This window comes from Heptranchias perlo, chromosome 3 (genome assembly GCF_035084215.1).
Source record: "Heptranchias perlo isolate sHepPer1 chromosome 3, sHepPer1.hap1, whole genome shotgun sequence".
Lineage (NCBI taxonomy): Eukaryota > Metazoa > Chordata > Chondrichthyes > Hexanchiformes > Hexanchidae > Heptranchias > Heptranchias perlo.
The window spans coordinates 3,876,720-3,897,599 of record NC_090327.1 but is presented as its reverse complement, the minus strand read 5'-3'; the positions used below and the strand labels follow the sequence as shown (position 1 = coordinate 3,897,599).

Genomic DNA, 20,880 nt, shown 5'->3' with positions numbered 1-20,880 from the left:
TTTTCTGTCCATTAACCAATCTTTTATCCATGCTAATATGTTACCCCCAACCCCACGAGCCCTTACTTTGTGTAACAACATTTTACGTGGCACCTTATCGAATGCCTTTTAAAAATCCAAATATACGACATCCACTGGTTCCCCTTTATCTACCCTGCTAGTTACATCCTCAAAAAACTCCAATAAATTTGTCAAACACGATTTCCCTTTCATAAAACCATGTTGACTCTGCCTAATCATATTATGATTTTCTAAGTACACTGTAACCACTTCCTTAATAATGGATTCCAGCATTTTCCCAACTACTGATGTCAGGCTAACTGGCCTGTAGTTCCATGTTTTCTCTCTCCCTCCTTTCTTGAATAGCGGGGTTACATTTGCTACCTTCCAATCCGCTGGGACCGTTCTAGAATCTAGGGAATTTTGGAAGATCACAAACAATGCATCCACTATCTCTGCAACCACTTCTTTTAGAACCCTCGGATTTAGGCCATCAGGTTCAGGGGATTTATCGGCTTTTAGTCCCATTAATTTCTCCAGTCCTTTTTCTCTACATATTAATTACTTTAAGTTCCTCACTCTCATTAGTCCCTTGGTTCCCCACTATTTCTGTTATGCTTTTTGTGTCTTCAACTGTGAAGACAGATACAAGATATTCGTTTAACGCATCTGCCATTTCCTGATTCCCTATTATAATTTTTCCAGTTTCAGCCTCTAGGAGACTAATGTTTACTTTCGCTACTCTCTTCCTTTTTACATACTCTGAGAAGCTCTTACAATCCGTTTTTATATTTCTTGCTAGTTTACTTTCATATTCTATTTTCTCCCTTTTTATCAATTTTTTGGTCGTCCTTTGTTGGTTTCTAAAACGCTCCCAATTCTTAGGCTTACTACTCCTCTTGGCAACATTATAGGCCTCTTCTTTTAATCTAATACTATCCTTAACTTATTTAGTTAGCCACGGGTGGATCACTTTTCCCGTGGAGTTTTTATTTCTCAATGGAATATATATTTGTTGAGAATATTGAAATATTTCTTTAAATGTTTGCCATTGCTTTTCAACTGTCATACCCTTTAATTTGATTTCCCAATCTACCTTAGCCAACTCACCCCTCATTCCTCTGTAATTGGCTTTAGTTAAGTTTAAGACACTAGTTTCTGACTTAAGTACGTCACTGTCAAACTCAATGTGAAATACTATCATATTATGATCACTCTTCCCCAGAGGATCCCTTACTGTGAGATTACTAATTAACTCTGTCTCATTACATAACACAAGATCTAAAATAGCCTGTTCCCTGGTTGGTTCCATGACGTATTGCTCTAGGAAACGGTTTCGAATGGAAAAATGGATACAAAGTATTTATTTAATAAATCGGCCATTAACTTGTCTATTTCTGTCTCAACTTTGTCTTTCTTTAATGGGCCCACATCTCCCTTAGTCATTCTCTTCCTCTTAATATATTTATAAAAAACGTTTACTTTTATAATACTTGCAGGTGGTTTTCCATATTCCCTTTTTGCAGCTCTGAATATTTTAGGTGTGTCAGACATTGTAGGGCTGGAGGTTACTGAGCTAAGGATTGGAAAAGCGATGGAAGGATTTAAACATGAGGCATTGGGGAATCAGAAACCAGAAATGATGAGTGAACGGGACTTGGTAAGATACAGGCAGCAGAGTTTGGATGAGCTGAAGTTGATGGAGAGTGGGAGGCCAGCAGGCAGGTAGAATAATAAAACACGTATGAGGAGTTCAGTGCTAGGTGGGCTGAGGGAGGGGGAGGAAGCGGGCGTTGTTACAGAGGTGAAAGTAGGCAGCCTTTGTGATGAAGAGGATATGCCATCTGAAGCTCAGCTCAGTGGCAAAGATGATGCCAAGGTTGCAAACAATCAGGTTCAACCTGATACGGGAGCAAGGGAGGGGACTCAAGTCAGAGATGAGGAGATGGAGCTTGTGGTGGGATCCATCACTCAGATGGATGACAGCTACATACACTCCTCATACATGGAAAATAATTATTACATGAACATAGGATCATAGAATCATACAGCACAGAAAGAGGCCATTCAGCCTATATTCTCTGGAGATTAGAAGAATGAGAGGTGATCTCATTGAAACATAAAAGATTCTAAGAGGGCTTGACAGGGTAGATGCTGAGAGGTTGTTTCCCCTGGCTGGAGATTCTAGAACTAGGGGGCATAGTCTTAAGATAAGGGGTCGGCCATTTAGGGCTGAGATGAGGAGGAATTTCTTCACTCAGAGGGTTGTGAATCTTTGGAATTCTTTACCCCAGAGAGGTTGTGGATGCTGAGTCGTTGAGTATATTCAAGGCTGAGATCGGTAGATTTTTAGACTCCAAGGGAATCAAGGGATATGGGGATCGGGCGGGAAAGTGGAGTTGAGGTCGAAGATCAGCCATGATTTTATTGAATGGCGGAGCAGGCTCGAGGGGCCGTACGGCCCACTCCTGCTCCTATTTCTTATGTTCTTATGGCCCATCGTGCCTGCGCCGGCTCTTTGAAAGAGCTGAAGGAACACACGGTAACTTTGAATTTTGGATCATTGACTAGAGATGCTGGGATTGTGCTCCTTAGAGCAGAGAAGGTTCTAAGGGGATAGTCTCCCCTTAGAACCTTCTCTGCTCTAAGGAGCACAACAGAGGTGTTCAAAATTATGAAGGGGTTTTGATGGGATATTGCTGGTCTTTCAATAGAAGAACGTGGCAAATTACCGAGATTCGGGCTTGAAATCAATGCCAGCAAAGAAGTTTAACAGCCAAGTTTTTTTTTTAAAAGTTACATTCCAGATCTCTCTGCCTTTTCCCCGAATAAATGGGACCACTATATTGAAGCTTTTTTTTTGAATGATGCTGGCACCTTCAAATTATCATAAGAGTTTCTTTATGGTACACAAACAAGGCTGGATTGTCTCCAAACATATTTTTTTTGCAGATATTCCCCATAAGTTTTGAGCGTTTGTCAAACATCGCTGGCTGATGCTAGTTTGATTGATTTGGTTAACCTTGCTGCCAGTTTCTCAGTTTAGTTTATTTGGTGTTGAAAAAATAAATGCGATCCACACAATTAAACTTCAAAGCACAGGTCTCCATATTAGAAAAAGGATCCAGAGGCACTGGAGAAGTTGCAAAAAAAAAGATTTACAAGGATGATACCAGAACTGAGAGATTATAACTGTCAGGAATTAGCCATGATCTGATTGAACGGTGGAGCAGGCTCGAGGGGCTGTGTGGCCTACTCCTGCTCCTATTTCTTATGTTCTTGGAAAGTCTGAACAGGCTGGGACTCTTTTCACCAGAAAAAGAGAAGGCTGAGAGGTGATGGAGTTCTTTAAGATTATGAGAGGGTTTGATAGGGTAAACGTAGAGATGTTTCCACTTGTGGAAAGTCCAAAACTAGGGGCCATAAATATAAGATAGTCACTAATAAATCCAATAGGGAATTCAGGAGAAACTTCTTTACCCAAAGAATGGTGAGAATGTGGAACTCGCTACCACAAGGTGCAAATGAGGCAAATGTATAGATTCATTTAAGGGGAAGCTAGATAAGTACATGAGGAGGAAAGGAGTAGAAGGCTACGCTGATAGGGCGAGATGAAGAGGGGTGGGAGGAGGCATAGACCAGTTTCTGTGCTGTGGTTGCTATGTAAAAATAGAATCATAGAATCATAGAATCATAGAAGTTACAACATGGAAACAGGCCCTTCGGCCCAACATGTCCATGTCGCCCAGTTTATACCACTAAGCTAGTCCCAATTGCCTGCACTTGGCCCATATCCCTCGATACCCATCTTCCCCATGTAACTGTCCAAATGCTTTTTAAAAGACAAAATTGTACCCGCCTCTACTACTGCCTCTGGCAGCTCGTTCCAGACACTCACCACCCTTTGAGTGAAAAAATTGCCCCTCTGGATCCTTTTGTATCTCTCCCCTCTCACCTTAAATCTGTGCCCCCTCGTTATAGACTCCCCTACCTTTGGGAAAAGATTTTGACTATCGACCTTATCTATGCCCCTCATTATTTTATAGACTTCTATAAGATCACCCCTTAACCTCCTACTCTCCAGGGAATAAAGTCCCAGTCTGTCTAACCTCTCCCTGTAAGTCAAACCATCAAGTCCCGGTAGCATCCTAGTAAATCTTTTCTGCACTCTTTCTAGTTTAATAATATCCTTTCTATAATAGGGTGACCAGAACTGTACACAGTACTCCAAGTGTGGCCTCACCAATGCCCTGTACAACTTCAACAAGACATCCCAACTCCTGCATTCAATATTCTGACCAATGAAACCAAGCATGCTGAATGCCTTCTTCACCACCATATCCACCTGTGACTCCACTTTCAAGGAGCTATGAATCTGTACTCCTAGATCTCTTTGTTCTATAACTCTCCCCAACGCCCTACCATTAACGGAGTAGGTCCTGGCCCGATTCGATCTACCAAAATGCATCACCTCACATTTATCTAAATTAAACTCCATCTGCCATTCATCGGCCCACTGGCCCAATTTATCAAGATCCCGTTGCAATCCTAGATAACCTTCTTCACTGTCCACAATGCCACCAATCTTGGTGTCATCTGCAAACTTACTAACCATGCCTCCTAAATTCTCATCCAAATCATTAATATAAATAACAAATAACAGCGGACCCAGCACCGATCCCTGAGGCACACCGCTGGACACAGGCATCCAGTTTGAAAAACAACCCTCGACAACCACCCTCTGTCTTCTGTCGTCAAGCCAATTTTGTATCCAATTGGCTACCTCACCTTGGATCCCATGAGATTTAACCTTATGTAACAACCTACCATGCGGTACCTTGTCAAATGCTTTGCTGAAGTCCATGTAGACCACGTCTACTGCACAGCCCTCATCTATCTTCTTGGTTACCCCTTCAAAAAACTCAATCAAATTCGTGAGACATGATTTTCCTCTCACAAAACCATGCTGACTGTTCCTAATTAGTCCCTGCCTCTCCAAATGCCTGTAGATTCTGTCCCTCAGAATACCCTCTAACAACTTACCCACTACAGATGTCAGGCTCACTGGTCTGTAGTTCCCAGGCTTTTCCCTGCCGCCCTTCTTAAACAAAGGCACAACATTTGCTACCCTCCAATCTTCAGGCACCTCACCTGTAGCTGTCGATGATTCAAATATCTCTGCTAGGGGACCCGCAATTTCCTCCCTAACCTCCCATAACGTCCTGGGATACATTTCATCAGGTCCCGGAGATTTATCTACCTTGATGCGCGTTAAGACTTCCAGCACCTCCCTCTCTGTAATATGTACACTCCTCAAGACATCACTATTTATTTCCCCAAGTTCCCTAACATCCATGCCTTTCTCAACCGTAAATACCGATGTGAAATATTCATTCAGGATCTCACCCATCTCTTGTGGTTCCGCACATAGATGACCTTGTTGGGTATTTATCAATTGCTAAGCCAATTGATAAATACCCAAATTCACAAAATAAATGTGTTTTTATAAATCTACATTTAATGCGAATGAATTTCCCTGAATATTTAATTATATGTTTTGTACACTCAGCTCTTAATTCTCCGAGATAAGCCGACTTTTCATTCGGGCTCCAATTTGCTGCAATTTCTCCCTCACTTTCTGGTGCATTTTGTTACAACTTCATAAATTATACAAAGGTTCCAATTCTAAATGGACATAAAAGTATTCATGAAGCATCTAATCAGCTTTAATCAATTCTTTTCTCCTTTGATTTTGAAGGCCTAATTTGATCTCTTATCGTCATTATGAATTAATGCATAGACAAGAATGGAAATGTCAAGTTAATGTGGTATGGGCTCCACTAAGTAATGAGAAATTAAAATCTCTTTTCAAATCAAAAGTTCTTAAAGACCTCATAAAATTTCAATTAAATTCTCTTTGGAGAAATGTTGATAAACAAAGACTTTTCTCATAATAATAAAGATATTTTCATCATCTCTTAACTCATTATTAAACTCATTATCACAACATTCATTCTACTGGCAAAATGCTTTTGATGAGTACGTTGAAATTTCAAATCTTCAAAGTTCCCACAGGAGCAATCCCAGATCATAGAATCTTACGGCACAGAAGGAGGCCATTTGGCCCATCGTGCCTGGGCCGGCTCTTTGAAAGAGCTATCCAATTAGTCCCACTCCCCCCTGCTCTTTCCCCATAGCCCTGCAAATTTTTTCCTTTCAAGTATTTATCCGATTCCCTTTTGGAAGTTACTATCGAGTCTGTTTCCACCACCCTTTCAGGCAGCGCATTCCAGATCATAACTTGCTGCGTTAAAAAAAAGCTTCCTCATCTCCCCTCTGGACTTTTACTATATTTGTAAAAGAACAAGTTAGAATAAGATTAGATAAGGGAAATTGGGGAGAAGGACAGGCATTCAGAAGCAAAATCAAATGTTTAGAAACTCATTTAATTGTTTTTATATAATTAAGCATTTTAGTTGTATAGGATTGATATTGTCGTGATAAATTTACTCCCAACATCCAACTAGCTTTATTACTGTATTGGAGTTTGATTCAGAACGACAACCTAAAAACAGCCAACGCATGGCTGGCTCGGTGAGGTTGTAATTCCTTGGACTGCTAGTAGTCTAAAAAAGCATTTAAATTCCGACACAATCGTGAATGAGGACCGGAAACAGTGTCTTCATTTCTAAAACTTTCCTTGGTGTTTTCCACTCAAGTGTGCACAGAAACCAATAGGAAAATAACAGAAAAAACAACACAGATAGAGGGAAAGAATGTGTGTGTGCATGTATATGTGTAAATGAGTACAAGCAAGAAAGTTATGCTAAACCTTTATAAATCACTGGTTAGACTTCAACTGGAGCATTGTGTTCAATTCTGGGCGACGCACTTTAGGGAAGGATGTCAAGGCCTTGGAGAGGGTGCAGAGGAGATTTGCCAGAATGGTATCAGGGATGAGGGACTTCGGTTATCTGGGAAGACTGGAGAAGCTGGGGTTGTTCTCCTTAGAGCAGAGAAGGTTAAGGGAAGATTTAATAGAGGTGTTCAAATTTGAGGGGTTTTGATAGAGTAAATGGAACATAGGAGTAGGCCATTTAGTGAGGTGAGAGTGACTGCCCTTGACATCAAGGCAGCATTTGACCGAGTGTGGCACCAAGGAGCCCTAGTAAAATTGAAGTCAATGGGAATCAGGGGGAAAACTCTCCAGTGGCTGGAGTCATACCTAGCACAAAGGAAGATTGTAGTGGTTGTTGGAGGCCAATCATCTCAGCCCCAGGACATTGCTGCAGGAGTTCCTCAGGGCAGTGTCCTAGGCCCAACCATCTTCAGCTGCTTCATCAATGACCTTCCCTCCAACATAAGGTCAGAAATGGGGATGTTTGCTGATGACTGCACAGTGTTCAGTTCCATTCGCAACCCCTCAAATAATGAAGCAGTCCGGCGCACTGTGGCTGCAGTGTGTACCATCCACAGGATGCACTGCAGCAACTGGCCAAGGCTTCTTCGACAGCACCACCCAAACCCGCGACCTCTACCACCTAGAAGGACAAGAGTTTTTTTTTATTCGTTCACGGGATGTGGGCGTCGCTGGCGAGGCCAGTATTTATTGCCCATCCCTAATTGCCCTGGAGAAGGTGGTGGTGAGCCGCCTTCTTGAACCGCTGCAGTCCGTGTGGTGAAGGTTCTCCCACAGTGCTGTTAGGAAGGGAGTTCCAGGATTTTGACCCAGTGACGATGAAGGAACGGCGATATATTTCCAAGTCGGGATGGTGTGTGACTTGGAGGGGAACGTGCAGGTGGTGTTGTTCCCATGCGCCTGCTGCCCTTGTCCTTCTAGGTGGTAGAGGTCGCGGGTTTGGGAGGTGCTGTAGCAGGCACATGGGAACAACACCACCTGCACGTTCCCCTCCAAGTCACACACCATCCCGACTTGGAAATATATCGCAGTTCCTTCATTGTCGCTGGGTCAAAATCCTGGAACTCCCTTCCTAACAGCACTGTGGGAGAACAGTCACCACACGGACTGCAGCGGTTCAAGAAGGCGGCTCACCACCACCTTCTCGAGGGCAATTAGGGATGGGCAATAAATGCTGGCCTCGCCAGCGACGCCCACATTCCATGAACGAATAAAAAAAAAATTTAGCCCCTTGAGCCTGTTCCACCATTCAATGAGATCATGGCTGGTCTGTGCCCTAACTCCATATCCCCGCCTTAACCGAAGGTATTAACGGATTATGAGGCTAACAAAAATCTATCAATCTCAGATTCAAAATTAACAATTGAGCTCGCATCAGCTGCCATTTGCGGAAGAGAGTTCCAAACTTCTACCACCCTTTGCGTGTAGAAGTGTTTCCTAACTTCATTCCTAAAAAGCCTGGGTCTAATTTTTAGGCTCTGTCCCCGAGTCCTCGACTCCCCAACCAGCAGAAAGAGTTTCTCTTTATCTACCCTTTTAGTTCCCCTTAATATCTTGAAAACTTTGATCAAATCACCCCTTCATCTTCTAAATGTCAGGGAATACAACCCTAGTTTGTGTAATCTCTCCTCGTAATTTAACCCTTGGAGTCCGGGTGTCATTCTAGTAAACCCACGTTGCACTTCCTCCGAAGGTGCGGTGCCCAGAACTGAACACAGTACTCCAGCTGTGGTCTAACCAGGGCTTTGTATGGCTGTAGCATAACTTCTGCCCCCTTATATTCTAGTCCTCTAGATATAAAGGCCAGCATTCCATTAGCCTTTTTGATTATTTTCTGTACCTGTCCATGACATTTAATGATCCATGTACATGGATCCCTAAGTCCATTGTTTCGAGCTTTTCACCATTTAGAAAGTACTCTGATCTATCCTTTCTAGGTCCAAAGTGGATGACCTCACACTTGCCTACACTGCAATACATTTGCCACAGTTTTGCCCATTCACTTAATCTATTAATATCTCTCTGTAATTTTATGCTTCCATCTACACTGCTGACAATGCTGCCTTCTTTGTGTCATCAGCAAACTTGGATATGTGGCTCTCTATCCCGTCAACTAAGTCGTTAATAAATACAGTGAATAGTTGAGGCCCCAACACAGATCCCTGTGTGACACCACTAGTCACATCCTGCCAATTTGAGTACCTGCCCATGATCCTGACTCTCTGTCTCCTGCCGCTCAGCCAATTTCCTAACCAGGTCAATAATTTGCCCTCAATTCCAAGAGCTTCAATTTTTAGCTATCAGTCTCTTTCGAGGGACTCCATCAGATGCCTTCTGCAAGTCCATATAAACAACTTCCATAGAGAATACCCTGACCACTACTTTAGTCATCTCTTCAAAAAATTCAATCAGGTTCATCAGGCATGACCTGCCCTTTACAAATCCATGCCGGCTCTCTGATCAGCTAAAAATTTTCAAGATGTTCAGCCATTCTCTCCTTATAGACTAGTAATTTCCCGATAACAGATGTTAGGCTAACTTTCTTTTTTATTCATTCATGGGATGTGGGCGTGGCTGGCGAGGCCAGCATTTATTGCCCATCCCGAATTGCCCTTCAGAAAGTGGTGGTGAGCTGCCTTCTTCAACCGCTGCAGTCTGTTTGGTGAAGGTTCTCCCATAGTGCTGTTAGGTGGGGAGTTCCAGGATTTTGACCCAGTGACAATGAAGGAACGGCAAAATATTTCCAAGTCAGGATGGTGTGGGACTTGGAGGGGAACGTGCAGGTGGTGGTGTTCCCATGTGCCTGCTGCCCTTGTCCTTCTTGGTGGTAGAGGTCACGGATTTCAGAGGTGCTGTCAAAGAAGCCTTGGCGAGTTGCTGCAGTGCATCCTGTAGATGGTGGTGGAGGGAGTGAATGTTTAAGGTGGTGGATAGGGTGTCAATCAAGCAAGCTGCTTTGTCCTGGATGGTGTCAAGCTTCTTGAGTGTTGTTGGAGCTGCACTCATCCAGGCAAATGGAGAATATTCCATCACACTCCTGACTCGTGCCTTGTAGATGGTGGAAAGGCTTTGGGGAGTCAGGAGGTGAGTCACTCGCCGCAGAATACCCAGCCTCTGATCTGCTCTTGTAGCCACAATATTTATGTGGCTGGTCCAGTTAAGTTTCTGGTCAATGGTGACCCCTAGGATGTTGGTGGTTGGGGATTTGGCGATAGTAGTACCGTTGAATGCCAAGGGGAGGTGGTTAGACTCTCTCTTGTTGGAGATGGTCATTGCCTGATACTTGTCTGGCACGAATGTTACTTGCCACTTATCAGCCCAAGCCTTGATGTTGTCCAGGTCTTGCTGCATGCGGGCACAGACTGCTTCATTATCTGAGGGGTTGCGAATGGAACTGAACTGCTCCCGAGATCCCCACCATCACAGAAGCCAGTCTTCAGCCAATTCGATTCACTCCATGTGATATCAAGAATCGGCTGAGTGCACTGGATACAGCAAAGGCTATGGGCCCTGACAACATCCCGGCTGTAGTGCTGAAGACTTGTGCTCCAGAACTAGCTGCGCCTCCAGCCAAGCTGTTCCAGTACAGCTACAACACTGGCATCTACCCGACAATGTGGAAAATTGCCCAGCTATGTCCTGTCCACAAAAAGCAGGACAAATCCAATCCGGCCAATTACCGCCCCATCAGTCTACTCTCAATCATCAGCAAAGTGATGGAAGGTGTCGTCGACAGTGCTATCAAGCAGCACTTACTCACCAAAAAACCTGCTCACTAATAATGGTCAGTTTGGGTTCTGCCAGGACCATTTGGCTCCAGACCTCGTTACAGCCTTGGTCCAAACAGGGACAAAAGAGCTGAATTTCACAGGTGAGATGAGAGAGTGACTGTCCTTGACATCAAGGCAGCATTTGACTGAGAGCGGCACCAAGGAGCCCTAGTAAAATTGAAGTCAATGGGAATCAGGGGGAAAACTCTCCAGTGGCTCGAGTCATACCTAGCACAAAGGAAGATGGTGGTGGTTGCTGGAGGCCAATCATCTCAGCCCCAGGACACTGCTGCAGGAGTTCCTCAGGGCAGTGTCCTAGGCCCAACCATCTTCAGCTGCTTCATCAATGATCTTCCCTCCATCATAAGGTCAGAAATGGGGATGTTCACTGATGATTGCACAGTGTTCAGTTCCATTCACAACCCTTCAGATAACGAAGCAGTCCGTGCCCACATTCAGCAAGACCTGGACAACAACCAAGCTTGGGCTGATAAGTGGCAAGTAACATTCGCACCAGACAAGTGCCAGGCAATGACCATCTCCAACAAGAGAGCGTCTAACCACCTCCTCCTGGCATTCAACGGCATTACCATCGCCGAATCCCCCACCATCAACATCCCAGGGGTCAACAATGACCAGAAGCTTAACTGGACCAGTCACAAACACTGTGGCTACAAGAGCTGGTCAGAGGCTGGGTATTCTGTGGCGAGTGACTAACCTCCTGACTCCCCAAAGCCTTTCCACCATCTACAAGGCACAACTCAGGAGTGTGATGGAATATTCTCCATTAGCCTGGATGAGTGCAGCTCCAACAACCCTCAAGAAGCTCAACACCATCCAGGACAAAGCAGCCCGCTTGATTGGCAACCCGTCCACCACCCTAAACATTCACTCCCACCACCACCGGCGCACAGTGGCTGCAGTGTGTACCATCCACAGGATGCACTGCAGCAACTCGCCAAGGCTTCTTCGACAGCACCTCCCAAATCCGCAATCTCTACCATCTAGGACAAGGGCAGCAGGCACATGGGAACAACACCACCTGCACGTTCCCCTCCAAGTCACACACCATCCCGACTTGGAAATATATCACCGTTCCTTCATCGTCACTGGGTCAAAATCCTGGAACTCCCTTCCTAACAGCACTGTGGGAGAACCTTCAGCACATGGACTGCAGCGGTTCAAGAAGGCGGCTCACCACCACCTTCTCAAGGGCAATTAGGGATGGCAATAAATGCTGGCCTCGCCAGCGACGCCCACATCCCATGAACTAATAAAAAAAGGTTTCAAGGGGTTCACATTGCTCTTGACCACCCTCCTTTTCCTAATATAATTGTAAACATTTTCTGCATTGATTTTGATATCCCTTGCCAGTTTCTTTTCACACTCCCTTTTTTGTAGATTTTACTTTCTCTGGGGAGAAACTGTTTCCACTGGCAGGAGGGTCAGTAACCAGAGGACACAGATTTAAGGTAATTAGCAAAAGAACCAGAGGCGAGAGGAGGAGAAATTTTTTTCGGCAGCGAGTTGTTACGAGCTGGAATGTTGTTATGACCTGAAAGGGCGGAGGAAGCAGATTCAATAACAACTTCCAAAAGGGAATTGATAAATACTCGATCACGATAAATGTGCAGGGTTATGGGGAAGGAGGAGGGGAAGTGGAACTAACTGGATAGCTCTTTCAAAGAGCCGGCAAAGAGGGGCCGAATGGCCTCCTTCTGTGCTGTATGATTCTAAAACAAGACAAACGGGGAAAGTCTGATTGTGATCCTGGACAACTGCTTAAAGTTCATAAGCTCCTAAGAAAGCTGATAACATGCGTTCCAGCACAGTCAGTCCATTCTCTGGTGGACGCAAAGTTGTGTCATGATAACAGTGTCTTAACTTCCACTTTCAAACTCCCACTTATAATGTCATAATGGAACGATAAACTTCAAACGACAATAAAAAACCTCCCCGGTCTCGCGAGAGGCCGAGAAACGAGGATGAAAATCTCAATAAATCTGGGCCTCAGATTCCCCTGAAGATTTCAGATTTGCAGAGGAGATGCCTGAGGAGAGTTTTATGCCGCCTGCGCTACATTTCCTCGTTCGCCGCTTGTAAGATTCAGATTTGGCCTGAAAATCCTTACGGGGTTAATCCTTTGGCAAGGCTGTGGGTAGCAATTCTGCATCACAGGCTGAGAAATAAGACAACCTTCCAAATTTTCTACTGCCTCTCGAATCTTGTCTAATGACGGTGACACAGCTAGAGATTATGGGGACATAATAAAGCTGGTTTAGAGTTCTCCCGCTGTCCTGGCCAATATACTTCCCTCAACTGCCATCAAACAAAAAAAAAGTAAACTGGTCGAACATCTCATTTGCTGTTTGTGGGATCTTGCTGTGCAACAATAGGCTGTTGCGTTTGCCTACGTAACGCTGACTATACTTGAAAATTAAGTATGTGGATGTAAAGGAGAGATGAGGAGAAATCTTTTTATGCAGCGAGTTATGATGATCTGGAAAGCTCTGCCTGAAAGGGCGGTGGAAGCAGATTCAATAATAAATTTCAAAGGGGAATTGGATAAATACTTGAATAGGAGAAAATTTGCAGGGTTATGGGGGAAGAGCAGGGGGGAGTGGGACGAAGTGGACAGCTCTTTCAAAGAGCTGGCACAGGCATGATGGGCCGAGTGGCCTCCTGCTGTGCTGAATCATTCAATAATTCTATATTCTGTTCATGAGCCTCCACTTAGTGACCCCAAACCTCTCCTTTAACCTACCTTCCATTCCTTCCTAACTTCCCCTATACTCCACTTGCCCCCCCCCAACCCATAATTGCTAACCTCCCCCACCTCTTCACTACCCCTATCCGCTGCCCCCAAGTGCCCGTTACCCACTGCAATTTAACTTGTCCTCACTTCCGACCAGCCCCATACCCACTTCCCTTCCCCAAACACTTTTCTCACCCGCCACTCCAAATTCCAGCTACCCCACTCCGCCCATCCCACCGAAATCCCTCAAATACTCATCCTTAAAAAGGTGTTTAAGATGATTAAAGGATTTGATAGGGTTGATAGAGAGAAATTATTTCCTCTGGTGGGGGGAGTCCAGAACAAGGGGGCATAACCTTAAAAATTAAGAGCTTGGCCATTCAGGGGTGATGTCAGGAAGCACTTCTTCACACAAAGGGGAGTGGAAATCTGGAACTCTCTCCCCCAAAATTGAGACTGGGGGTCAATTGAAAGTTTCAAAACTGAGATTGATAGATTTTTGTTGGGTAAGGGTATTAAGGGATACAGATCCAATGCAGTAGATGGAGTTAAGATACAGATGACCCATGATCTAATTTAATGGCAGAACGGGCTCGAAGGGCTGAATGGCCTATTCCTGCTCCTATGTTCCACTGTACCATTACTTCAAACACCTCAACTACTCACTGTCCACCCCTCTCTCCACTACTTTGTCCCAAATACCGCTACAAAAAACTCAAAACGTTCCTTCGTAACACCTCACCTCCCCACAACTTACTTTGCCGACCCACTTAAAATACTCCCAAACCTCTTCAATCCTTACGAATCCAATAATCCCTTTCCACAAACCCTACTGTCTCAATTATGAGCAATGCCACAACAATTTCAACTCCCCTCTGCTCGTAAATAACACCATGAGAGATCATAGAATCTTACAGCACAGGAGGAGGCCATTCAGCCCATTGTGCCCGTGCCAGCTCTTTGAAAGAGCTATCCAATTACTCCCACTCACCCTGCCCTTTCCCCATCACCCAGTAATTTTTTCCCTTTACAAGCATACATCCAATTTTTTTGAATTTTTGCAAATCAACGAGCATAGTTCAATAAAACAGATTTTCTGGATTCCTGAACTCCCCTCTGAGAATACAATTTCTCTCCGATTTCGATCAGGACAAACCTGTTTGGTTGTAACTACAGGCGCAAGATGGCCCTGGAATGTACTCCTCCGGTCTGTGATTGGCTCCCCATGGGTTATTGGTGGACACTGTTCATCTGCAAGTTGATACAAGAGTCACGTAATTAGTCATATGTAAAATGTTGTTTCTGTAACGTGCATTGGGCTATTGCAGTCACTTATAGAAATTTGTATTTAATTGCCCTGAAATTGCTTTTTTTTAAAAAAAATTCTAAACAACAATCCAGAATTGAGCCCTTGTCACATTTTCAAGATTCGTTGGCTATTAACCATGGAAAGGATTAGATATTTTATTTAAAAATGTGTTTTGAGTTAAAGCTCGATTCAAAACCATGAAGGGTTTTGATAGAGTAAATAAGGAGAAACTGTTTCCACTGGCAGGAGGGTCGGTAACCTGAGGACACAGATTTAAGGTAATTGGCTAAACAACCAGAGGGGAAACGAGGAGAATTTTTTTTTTTAAAAACTCAGCGAGTTGTTATGATCTGGAATGCACTGCCTGAAAGGGTGGTGGAGGCAGATTCAATAGTAACTTTCAAAAGGGAACTGGATATGTAATTGCAAAGGAAAATTTTGCAGGGCTATGGGGAAAGAGACTAATTGGATCGCTCTTTCAAAGAGCCAGCACTGGCGCGATGGGCCGAATGGCCTCCTTCTGAGCTGCATCATTCTATTGTTCTCCTGTGATGGATTTCATGGAGCCACCCCACAACAATATGAAAGGAAAGTTTAAAAAAAAAATTGAGGCCTTTTCAGAGCACTAAAGTGAAAACAGGTTGTTAGTTTATTAAGGTCCTTAAATGATAGGAACGCCCTACCTAACAGCACTGTGGGAGAACCTTCACCGCCACCTGGAACTCCACCACCACCTTCTCAAGGGCAATTAGGGATGGGCAATAAATGCTGGCCTTGCCAGCGAAGCCCACATCAGGCGCAAGATGAATTAAAAAAATGCTATATATACTGTATGCATACTATATATTTGTATAGTATAATCACTTCAAGCGTTTGTTGAGACTTGAGAGCCGTTTTAGCCAGCGGGACGATAGGATGCTCCCAGGGGAGGTCTGACGGGGTGTAGGTAAGTGTTCAAAATTATATGCAGTTTTGATGGAGTAAATAAGGAGAAACTGTTTCCACTGGCAGGAGGGTCAGTAACCAGAGGACACAGATTTAAGGTAAATGGCAAAAGAGCCAGAGGGGAAATGAGGAGAATTTTTTTTTTTTTAAAACACAACAAGTTGTTCTGATCTGGAATGCGCTGCCTGAAAGGGCGGTGGAAGCAGATTCAATAATAACTTTCAAAGGGGAATTGAATAAATTTGTGAATGGGAGAAAATTTCAGGACTATGGGGAAAGAGCAGGGGGAGTGGGACTAATTGAATAGCTCTCTCAAAGAGCAGGCATGAGCACGATGGGCCGAATGGCCTCCTTCTGTGCTGTAAGATTCTATGATCCTAGGGTGGCTGGAATGCGTTGGGCAAGTAGGCCCAAGTAGAAGGTTTGAGGCCTGCCGAAGATAACTGAGGAAGGGGCAGGTGAGCACTGGGTGGGCCTGACAATATTAGCTGGAGGACTAGAATACAAGGGGGCAGAAGTTATGCTACAGCTATTCAAAGCCCTGGTTAGACCACACCTGGAGTATTGTGTTCAGTTCTGGGCACCGCACCTTAGGAAGGATATCTTGGCCTTGGAGGGAGCGCAGCGTAGATTTACTGGAATGAGACCTGGACTCCAAGGGTTAAATTACGAGGAGAGATTACACAAACTAAGGTTGCATTCCCTGGAATTTAGAAGATTACGGGGTGATTTGATCGAAGTTTTCAAGATATTAAGGGGAACTGATAGGGTGGATAGAGAGAAACTATTTCCGCTGGTTGGGGAGTCTAGGACTAGGGGACAGAGTCTAAAAATTAGAGCCAGACTTTCAGGAGTGAAGTTAGGAAACATTTCTGCACACAAAGGGTGGGAGAAGTTTGGAGCTCTCTTCCGCAAATGCCAGCTGATGCTAGCTCAGTTGTTAATTTTAAGTCTGAGATTGATAGATTTTTGTTAACCAAAGGTATTAAGGGATATGGGGCTAAGGCGGGTATATGGAGTTAGGTCACAGATCAGCCATGATCTCATTGAATGGTGAAACAGGCTCGAGGGGCTAAATGGCCCACTCCTGTTCCCATGCTCCTACAGGGTGGCTGCAAACAGGTTGGGAGATTTACAGCTGTGTCAAAAATCAGGTTAAAAACGCCCAAAAACTGAGCTAAAAACAAAATGGTAGGTGGACCATGGACGTCTCAGTGCTAACTGCTCGCAGGCCTGCCATTACATTGCGAGAAGCAAATAGTTAGGCAGGATTTTCCCGTGCTACCCTACTCACATGAAAATATTTGCCTCTAGAGGGATACAGATTCAGAGGCCCTCCACTATCTCAAACTCTTAATCACGTGTGATCCTCGACACGAGTGTTGGCAAGCTATTCGACCGTGTGGGCATCACAGCTGATTCCCGATCCTGTGCAATCTTGCAGCAGGGATCACAATGCCTGATCAATTTTCTCCCTACATGCACATTGTTAGAATAACTCCTTCATCCTTTTTAATAACAGATTCGAAAAGCTGGAGACAGTAGTATGCCTGACAATTAAATACATTTACTACTGTTTCAAAGCGTTCACCTTAAGACTACGAACAGAGCAGTAGGTACAAGTCCTACCTCCAGAAACTCGCGTGTTAAAAATAACTTCCCGGGGATCGTGAGTGATCGCCTCTCCTGGAAAGTAGCTAAAGCTCCTACTGAAATTTGCTTTGTTTCTCTTTTATACCATTTTCAAAAACAAGCATTCAAGGTCTAATCCTCGCTGAAGTTTAACTTGTGTTGGGTATTTTATCGCTCATGGAACATTCAATTGAAACATAGAAAATAGGAGCATGAGTAGGCCATTTGAGCCTGCTCCGCCATTCAATATGATCATGGCTGATCCTCTATCTCAATACCATATTCCCGCTCTCTCCCCATATCCCTTGATGCCTTTTGTGTTTAGAAATCTATCTCGCTCCTTCTTAAATATATTCAGTGACTTGGCCTCCACAGCCTTCTGTGGTAGAGAATTCCACAGGTTCACCACCCGCTGAGTGAAGAAATTTCTCCTCATCTCAGTCCTAAATGTCCTACCCCGTATCCTGAGACTGTGACCCCTCGTTCTGGACCCCCCCCAGCCAGGGGTAACATCCTCCCTGCATCCAGTCTGTCTAGCCCCGTCAGAATTTTATATGTTTCAATGAGATCCCCTCTCATTCTTCTAAACTCGAGTGAATATCCTGGTCAATATCCTGCTGCATTGTCTCAGGTTTCATTCATCAGCAAACCTTTCCTTCCTATCTTTGCTCGTCCCGAACAATGACCCAGAATTTGCTGAGTAGCAGAGCAACGAACAGTGCCCGCTGTTAGTTAGACTCGCCCTCCCCCGTTTAATCTCTATGACATTTTCGCGATGGAAGCTGCTGGAAGTGGGAGATGGACACGGTACGGCGCCCCCTACAGGGCATCTAGGACCAGAGCGAACAACTGGGTATTTCCTTAACCAGAGTGAAGGATGGTGAAATTAACAGCGCACGGACTGAGAAGGAAGTGTAAATTAGAGAGGGTGAATTCAATGTCAAATCAGGTACAGAAATCAAAACAAGGGGAGGGAAAGAAAGATTGGATTAAGAGAGAGAGAAAAAAAAGACAGAAAGGAAAAGTTTAAAAAAAATATATTTTTTTTTTAAATGTCCAACAACAATTAAAAGCTGAAGGAATGAGACGCCACACTTGTCATCATTAATTTTCAGTGCCAGAGAGGTTGACTGACAGTAATTAACACTTATCATGCCGTTAAAAGAGTACTTAGATTGAAATGGACTCTCTGTGGTGGATTTAGTCCGTATCTACCGTGCAAATACAGCAACTTCACGCCGTTCGATGCAATTCGATGGTGAGGCAGACAGCAAGTTGCCGATTTCATGAAGCTAACGGCGCATCTCGGACAGCAACTTTAGAATTTCCGCGTTTAACCGCGCATCAGCCCCTCGTCTGAAGTTGCTGTAAATTTGTGCATAACTAACGGTGAGTGCCATTAGTCTCAGGTATAATCGCTCAGTTCTGGTATCTATCAGGAAAGACTGAACAGGCTGGGGCTTTTTTCTCTACAAAAGGGAAGACTGAGGGGTGACCTGATAGAGGTCTCTAAGATTATGAAAGGGTTTGATCGGATGGATGTGGAGAAAATGTTTCCACTTGCAGGGGAGACCAGAACTAGAGGACATAAGTATAAGATAGTCACTAATAAATCCAATAGGGAATTCAGGAGAAACTTTTTTTACCCAGAGAATGGTGAGAATGTGGAACTTGCTACCACAAGGAGTAGTTGAGGCGAATGGCGCAGATACATTTAAGGAGAAACTCGATAAACACATGAGGGAGAAAGGAATGGAAGGATATGTTGATAGGGTGAGATGAAGTAGGGAGGGAGAAGGCTCTTGTGGACCATAAATGCCGGCATGGACCAGTTGGGCCGAACGTACTGTTTCTGGGCTGTGCATTCTATGTAATGTAATTTTGACAGCAAATTCTCAGCTAATAGCTTTTTATCCTGGGGTGTTATTGTGATCAGAATATAAGATCTGCCTGCACACAGGTCAAAAAGGGAATGGGACTAATTGGATAGCTCTTTCAAAGAGCCAGCACAGACACGATGGGCCGAATGGCCTCCACCTGTGTTGCACCTATGATATTATAAACCAATTTTAATCTACTCATGTGGTTTAACCATAATTGTGACATAAGCTGTTCTGTCTTTGTTCTTTGGCATTAAAACAATGTAAAATCACACAGTATCTATATTCTTAAACAGGTATCGAGCTGTCTCCCACAAATTAGAAATGTAAGGGGGAAAAATTGGATAAGGCCTATTTTCCGGCGTCGGTAGCGCGATCTACTATTAACCCGCCCCCGATGGCCCCTGTGCAGGCAGGACGAGACTTTTGTCCGGCCTCAGTGCTCACCTTCAAGCAGTGTTGGGAATCAGCGTTGACACGAGGATTCAATGCAATTTGCACTTTCCACCACCAGGGGGAGCCCCAATCTCTTAAAGGGAGGACGTCTCTTAAAATCTCAAAGGAAGCCGGGACCTGCTATTTGCTAAAAGTAACAGTCTACTGTCTGCACGGAGTCTGAACGGAGATCAGACATCGCACGCGTAAAACACAGATGTAGGTCCCGTCCCCAAGTTTACAAACTGATGAGTTATGTTAAAACATTGAATAAAAGGTTGCGCACTACTAAATACCACATCCTCCAAGCTGCATGCCAGACCTCACCAATCTGCCGATCTGAGTTTGTACCAGGTCTGCGAGACAGCGTGCACCAAGGTTCTCTGATGATGCACTGGAGGCCTTGGTACAAGAGGTGGACAGATGAATGGACATCCTGTATCCGCAGCAGGGGGAGGGGGGGGGAACAAGAGGCCCTCCAGACATATGCACAAAAGGCAGTGGGAGACAGCGGGGGACGAAGTCAATGCCAGGCGCACAGCATCATGAACATGGATGCAGTGCAGGAAGAAGTTCAAACCTGTGACGAGTGGTCAAGGTGAGTGAGGTCAACTGTCAAGTGGCGTCTCCTTCCAACTGCACCACGCACTACAACCCCCATCACCCACATACCAACAAACTCTTCCAACCAGATGCTTCCTCTCACCCTTACACATTACCACTGTTTCAAGCCGCCCACCCACAACTCACAGGCCACACACACTGGCAGCTATTCAATCATGGCAGGCACGTCATCCAGACACATGTCCCACTTTCTTGCAGAAGAAGGAGGCGCATATCAGGAGGCAGCAAGTGGCAGTGGCATTTAGCCCCTCGAGCCTGTTCCACCATTCAATGAGATCATGGCGGACCTGTGACCTAACTCCATATACCCGCCGTAGCCCCATAAGCCTTAATACCCTTGGTTCACAGAAATCTATCAATCTCAGATTTAGAATTCACAATTGAGCTAGCATCAACTGCCGTTTGCAGAACAGCATTCCAAACTTCTCCCACCCTTTGCGTGTAGAAGCATTTCCTAACTTCACTCCTGCACATCCTGGCTCTAAATGTTAGTCTGTATCCCTGCGTCCTAGTATTCAAGTATAGGAGACTCAAAAAACAGTTACAAATGTCTCGGCAGCCAGAAGCAATAATCCAGCCACTAACCCGTAAATCCTGCATGGTCCCTTTAA

At 44.5% G+C, this 20,880-nt stretch overlaps 1 protein-coding gene across 3 annotated transcripts in view; it reads right to left on the bottom strand.

The window, feature by feature from the left end:
- The window catches only part of impact (impact RWD domain protein), an 83,087-nt gene that overhangs the window by 42,017 nt on the left and 20,190 nt on the right, over positions 1-20,880 (bottom strand). For all 3 annotated transcript variants that reach the window (XM_067977781.1, XM_067977764.1, XM_067977771.1), the window contains one exon: positions 14,601-14,695. In XM_067977781.1, the coding sequence (XP_067833882.1) occupies positions 14,601-14,695 (95 nt within the window). The remainder of the gene's footprint in view (positions 1-14,600; positions 14,696-20,880) is intronic.